The 7,118-nt window shown below is 34.9% G+C and overlaps 1 protein-coding gene across 3 annotated transcripts in view; it reads left to right on the forward strand.

Annotated features, from left to right (window-relative positions):
• The window catches only part of Malt1 (MALT1 paracaspase), a 55,705-nt gene extending 49,516 nt beyond the window's left edge, over positions 1-6,189 (forward strand). For all 3 annotated transcript variants that reach the window (XM_046419450.2, XM_046419452.2, XM_058571357.1), the window contains 4 exons: positions 1,035-1,184; positions 2,647-2,804; positions 4,272-4,397; positions 5,095-6,189. In XM_046419450.2, the coding sequence (XP_046275406.1) occupies positions 1,035-1,184; positions 2,647-2,804; positions 4,272-4,397; positions 5,095-5,535 (875 nt within the window). In that variant the 3' untranslated portion in view covers positions 5,536-6,189. The remainder of the gene's footprint in view (positions 1-1,034; positions 1,185-2,646; positions 2,805-4,271; positions 4,398-5,094) is intronic.
• Positions 6,190-7,118: the final 929 nt, after the last annotated feature.

A 7,118-nucleotide genomic window follows, 5' to 3' on the forward strand; every position in this document is an offset into this window, starting at 1 on the left:
CACCATTTATCATTTCTTTAGTTTGTTTCTTTTTTTTTGGCGGGGGGGGGGGGGGGGGGGGCGGTGTGTGAATTTTTCTTGTAGTGCTAGGGATGGAACCCAGGGTCTCATGCATGCCAGGTAAACATCTCTACTACTGAGCCACATCCCAGCCCTCAGTTTCTTTCTTACATAGTTTTATTGAGTTTCTATATGTTCTGCCAGGGATAGTGGTTCATGCCAGTAATCCCAGCAGCTCAGGAGGCTGAGGCAGGAGGATCGCAAGTTTAAGGCCAGCCTCAGCAACTTAGTAAGACCTTGACTCAAAATAAAAAATAAAAAGGACAAGGAATGTGGCTCAGTGGTTAAGTGCCCCTGGGTTCAGTCCCCAGTACCAAGAAAGGGGCAAAAAAGAGTTTCCATATGTCCCCCAAAATTATGTATATTTTTGTTTTAGGTTGTGTTTAACTTTATAGAAAGATATTACACAATATGTAGTCTCTCAGGACTTGACTAAAAGTTTTTTCAATTAATATTATATTGCCAAGATTGATATTATTACATAACTATAATTCATTCATTGTGACTTCTGTGTAAAAATTCCACTATTAAAACATATTTTCTTTCCACCTACTCTCCTGTTGATGGGCATTTGAGTTACTTCTGCATTTTCCTACTGGGAATAGTGCTGCTGTAACATTCTTGTATATGTCTCCTAGGGTGTGCCTACAAGAGTTTCTTTGGGATATAAATTTAAGATTTAGAATTGCTGGGTCATAGTGTAAGCCAATATAGACACAAAATTATCATGACTGCTTTTTTAGAAAAATACTTTCAGCTCTTAGAAACTGGTCCAGTATTTTTGTTTTTGCTTACTGCTACATCACTGGCACCTTAATCTATGTCTGAGTAAGTGCTCAGTAAACATTTTTTGAGTCAGTGGATCATTTTGAGAATATAATCTGATTTATAAGAGAGTTCTTAGCTAAATGTTATAAACATAACAAAAGAATTGCTGGCTTTAAAAATACTACTTACTTTCTTATTTTTTTTAGATATGGGTAAATGTCACCTTACCAAAGGCAAACAAGCTCTAGAGATTCGAAGCAGTTTGTCTGAGAAGAGAGCACTCACCGATCCAATTCAGGGCACAGCTCATTCTGCAGAATCTCTAGTGCGCAATCTACAGTGGGCCAAGGCTCATGGTATGGTAGATTTCTTGTGAAATCTTTCTATCATAAACTTACTTTAAATTGTTAAGTTTTTTTTTATTCTGATTAAATAGATTTCCTCCCAATTTTATAGTGAAAATTTTTGGCTTAGTGGGCAAATTCAAATGTTTAAATTATAGATATTATACCAATTTATTTAATGTTAAAGATTTCAAAAATTTTAGCCCATTGTTTTTACCATTGGTAAAATTTAACTGAGTATGTTTTATTTTTGTGTTTTTTAAATGAGTTAATTTTTTTATTTGTGTAGTATATAGTCTTTAGCTTGTCTTATACTGTAACTACTGAAGTGTGTAGCTGTCTAGTCAGGTCTGGGTTCTGACCTGGTTTCTATCACCTGGTAAACATGTTATCTATAACATGAGGGTGAAATCCTACTAGATAGGATTGCTGTGATTGAAAGACATGCGTGGCCCATGAATATTACTGCCATTCTCTCTGTGACACTTTATTGGTTTGGGGTTATAAAAGGGAAAAGGTGAGATAAAAATCCTATCTGTAGCCTAAATTACATTTTGGCAATTATTTTGCAGTTTACCTTTTATGATTTAGTGAAAAAATAAGTTTGAATTATTGACTGTAATAAAGATTTTAGATTTTTCCCTTGAGTTCCAAATATCTATTCTGTGAATCTCTTGCTAGAAATAATTGAAAAATAATTACATTTATTGAATGCCTATAAAGCATATTTCTGTTTATAATAGTTTTAGCAAATTAACATATTAGAGCACATTAAAGGGTAAAGTGCTGTAAACATATTATCTTGGCATTCCAGATAATTGCATAGTAATTAAAATAGAATGTCTTTTCTGTAAATAAGTCTGAACAACACAAAGTGACAGTGGTAAAGATCAATAGGAAACAAAACCTTCTATAAAATAAGACTAGAAAGTCAGGTAGAAGTTATTTGTAACAAATTTAATAAGTAGATAGCTTTTTTGGTTTTTTAATAATATAAAATGGTAAGAGAAGGTAGTGCGGTGGCCCACATCTGTAATCCCAGCAGCCGAGGGAGGAGAATCCCAAGTTCAAGGCCAGCCTAGGCAACTTAGCAAGACCCTGTCTTCAAATAAAAAGTGAAAAATGCTCACTGGTAGAGCATTGCCTAACATTCATGAGACCCTGGATTTCATTCCAGAACCAGAAAAACATTATTGTCATGAAGATTGAGACATCAGTGAAAATATATCTATAATTGTGCATATACTCTTGATTACCACTAAGTAAAGTATATATGCAGATGGGCAAGAATTATAATAAAAGATTTGATATGTTTAGCCAGCAAAAATATGTGTTTAAATAATATTGGTTATATAACATTTTTTAAGCAAAAGAAAAGTCTCTAATTGTATTTTATCCTATACAGAATACTAGCTATTTTATCAGAAAATTTACCAAGCACTCTTTATAAGTTGTCCCTATTGTTCTTTTTCAGAACTTCCAGAAAGTATGTGTCTTAAATTTCAATGTGGTGTTCAGATTCAATTAGGATTTGCAGCTGAGTTTTCCAACGTCATGATAATCTATACAAGTATAGTCCACAAACCACCTGAGATAATAATGTGTGATGCATATGTTACTGATTTCCCACTTGTAAGTCTCTCCTTTTTTTATTTTATTTTTTATTTAAACTCAGTGATATTAGCTGGGCGTGGTGATACTTACCATAATCCCAGCAATTCAAAAGGCTGAGGCAGGAGGCTAGTATGATCACAAGTTCAAGAACATCCTTGGCAGCTTAGCAAGATGAGACATTGTTTCAAAAAATAAAAAAGGGTTTGGGATGTGTGTCTGTGGTGGAGTACCCCTGATTTCAAACCCCAGTTCTGGGAAGAAAAATAAAAGGGGTATTGTGAACTGAACTTTTGAGCTGGAGATGTAGCTCAGTGGTAGAGCACTTGCCTAGCACATGTGAGGAGGCCTTGGGTTCAGTACTCAGCGTGCACACACACACACACATACACACAAAAAAAAGGACTTCTAAACTTTTAAAAACTTAAAAGTTGATGGTAAATATAAGGGAAATATATTTATATAAGTGTTACTTCTTTGTAGTTTAGAAACATTGATCATGATATTTATTATTTTTGCCAAAATACCTTAAGTTTGTCTAATTTTAAAATGTCTAAAGTTCACTCAGAAAAGATGCCTTTCTCAGACCTTAAATAGGATGTCAAATGTAGAAGAACAAAATATTTTATTTATACATACATGTACATATATAGAGTGGGGGGGATTTTCTTTTAAAAACTATTGTTTCCATTGTGTTATTATAACACATAAAACTTACTTGTAAAGTTATGGTCATATATTGGAAGAATAGAAGTCTAATTCTATTCTTTCCAAACATTTATTTCTAGTATTTATTTTTTATTGATCAAAAGAATCTAATAAATAGTACCCATCTTTCTACATAGGTATGACAAACTGAGAAGTAAGCAAGGACTAAGAGAAACAAGTCCAAAATGTCACTTTTATTATTTATAGAGACTTCGTGGAACCTATTGCTTCATGTGACAGCAAATGATTTAGTACGGAATCCCTCAGTTAGTTCCAACCGGCCTCCAGTGATAGCAGCACTGCTCAGGTTAGGCCACCCAGTGTTGCTGGTGTGTCCCTCCATAAAAGCAGAAGGGCAGTATCCTTCACCAGTGATTGACTCTAAAAAAAGAAAAAGGGAAGGGCTGACTTTAGCTTATTCATTTATTCTTCTTAAATATTCTAAACATATGATCATAACGAGAAAGAATTCAGGAGCTAATTACTAATGGGGTTCTGTCTACTGAAAAAGAAACTTGAGTAGGATAATAAGTATTTCAAAGAGTAGTAAAGTTAGCACTACCCTTTCAGAGCTAACTTTACTTTTTAAATATATTAGTACAGAATTTACAATTCTATTGTAATCATAGAATGTGGTTTTCAATGCTTCTTTAATCCTGGGTAAGGAATCACTACTTATGTCAAATTCATGAGAGCAATACCTGTCAAGATGTTCTACCATAGACAGTGTGTGACTGATTGATTTCATTAATAACATTCACTGATTTTTTCCCCCCGCAGGACCTGGATATTGATCCAAAAGATGCAAATAAAGGAACTCCTGAAGAAACTGGCAGCTATTTAGTATCAAAGGATCTTCCCAAGCATTGCCTGTATACAAGACTCAGTTCACTGCAAAAATTAAAGGTACTACTTTTCCTAATTATAGCTACTAATGAAAAATTTGAAACTGAAAAGTCTGTTGGCAAAATCCATACATATGCTGTTTTATTGGTTATTAAATTGAAGTTGAGATAACCGATCTACAGTGGGTCCTCTCAGTGTCATTATATTCTATCCCTGGTAGTGGCTTGAGGACTTTTGTGTGAGAGTATATGTGTTTATCATCCATACTCCTGAGAAGTTAGGAAAATAGAGCATATTCTACTTTTAAATATCTTAGCATTTTTGAATCATTTCCTTGTTCTATGACTTTCCACAGAATATACAGCAAATTAGTATGGAATTTCTCTTTAATCTTTTTAAATTTCTAGTTGATTTGCTAATGAGAAGCTAGCTCTACATGGTTAAACTTTCTAATAAAGTCATATCCTTAGAAAAGTTGAGTTTTTAACTTATTCATAGCCACATAACTATGTACTAGCTAAAGTCATCTCTTAAAGGTTTAGCCCATTATCTTGTTCAGTTAAGTATTGAAGGAAGGAAAAGAAGATGGCTAATGGCCAGCCTTTTTTGATTTAGGGGAGAGGGAGAGGATGCCTTGAGAATTGGAACCTAGGATAGAGGGCTGAATGGCTTTTTGTTGTATGTATGGGAATTATATCTTAAGATTGATATTTTTAACATTGATAAAATGGTAAACCTCATTTCTTTTCCTTTTCAGGAACATCTAATCTTCACAGTATGTTTGTCTTATCAGTACTCAGGACTGGAAGACACTGTGGAGGAGAAGCAGGAAGTGAACGTCGGGAAGCCTCTCATCGCTAAATTAGACATGCATCGAAGTCTGGGAAGAAAGACTTGCCCTCATACACGTCTTATGTCCGATGGGCCTTACCATAGCTCCACATCCACCTTGGGGGGAGCAGGGCACTATCATTCATCTCAGGACTCATTCCATGGTGTCTACCATTCACATCTTAGTAATTCAAACAGTGTTATGCCATCAGACAGGTGTCATTGCAGCCGGACTCCTAATGCATTTATTTCAAATTATCATACCCATCATTACTCCTGCCACTTCAGTAGAAGTAATGTGCCAGTCGAGACAACTGATGAAATACCATTCAGTTTCTCTGATAGGCTCATGATTTCTGAAAAGTGACCTTCTTATTAGATGCCTCACATGAAATAGTGCTTTTTAAAAAGTGAGCATTGTGAAAAGGCAAGTATAATATATATATACAAAGAAAATAAGCAACAACTGTTTCATAGCGGGCTTAGGACTTTATGAGTTGTTGGAATTATATTATTTAACCACAGACTTCCTCTTGCTCTTTTTTCTCTTTTAAGACTTTGTGAAAGTGGTTGGTTGGTTCTGTAAGAATGACGTGTGGGTTTGTGTATGTACATGTATATAACAAAAATCTTTTCATTTTGATCACTCTGAGTTAGTAGCAGTGGGAATGGCATTGTTGTAGAATAAGTCATTGTATATTTTACACCAGAAGGAATCCTGTTGATCATCAGGCTTAACCTAGTTTTATCAGTGGGAGAAAAAGATTAAAGTCTCTTGTGTAAGTTGGAGCTGACATCAGAACTGAGACTCCAGAATTCTGTTCCCATGTTTTCTCTACTCCTGCCTTCCTGACAGCTTCTGAGACAACTGTTACTTTTGTAGATAGGTTGAAAGACAGGTAGGTAGGTACACATATCTGTATATTATCTTGAGCAATGTATAAACTTCAGTTAATAATCATAGGACCTTGCTGCAAGTGTCAGTTAATATTGTTTGTAAATAAATCTTATGTAGAAAGGACTGAAATTTCTTGTTCCTAATTTCACAAAACCACGAGAGGTGATGAAATGTTTATCTGTGTTGAAGCTAGACAGCAGAGTTAAGAATAGAGATGTAATTTTGGTAGATATTTATCTGAATCTTCCAAACGTTGATGACATATATTTTCCTCTTGAATTTTTTTTGTTGGGGGGGGGGGGTGCTGGGGATTGAATCCAGGTATGCTTAACCACTGAGCCACATCTCAGCCCTTTTTATATTTTGAGACAGGATAAGGATCTCACTAAGTTGCTTAGGGCCTCAATAAGTTGCCAAGGCTGGCTTTGAACTCATGATCCTCCTGCCTTAGCCTCCCAAGCTGCTGGGATTACAGGCATACACCACTGTGCCTAGTTTCCTTCTTGAACTTAACTGGACTTAAGAGATGATATTCTTATATGATTCTGCCTAAAAGCTGGATTGAAATGCAGCTAGAAATAACAAGGGAAAATAGAGAATTAGTAATTTAAAATGGGCTTAAGAGATAATATCCTTATCATTTTGTGTCCTACATAAAAGCAGGTTTAAAAGAAAATTGGCAATAACAAGGAAAAAGATTTAGTAATTTTAAAAGTCACACAGAGACAATTCCAGGCCCAGATAGCTTCACCACTGAATTGTACCAAACATTAAAATCCGCACCCAGTCTTTGCAAACTTTTCCCAAAGAAAGGAGAGAGAACGTTTCCCAAACTCATCCTGTGAGGCCAAAACAAGACAAGGACATTTCAAGAACACTACAGACCAATATCCTTTATGAATACAGATGCAAAAATTATTAATGAATTACTAGCAAACAAAATCAAACAGCATATAAAAAGATTACATACCATAATCAAGTGGAATTTATGCCAGAAATTCAAGGTTTAACATCTAAACATCATTTAAGCTAATATATAGTCAGCTCTCATT

Source organism: Marmota monax, unplaced genomic scaffold, assembly GCF_021218885.2.
Source record: "Marmota monax isolate L192 unplaced genomic scaffold, Marmota_monax_Labrador192_F-V1.1 WCK01_AAM20220418_F8-fsc00088, whole genome shotgun sequence".
Taxonomy (NCBI): domain Eukaryota; kingdom Metazoa; phylum Chordata; class Mammalia; order Rodentia; family Sciuridae; genus Marmota; species Marmota monax.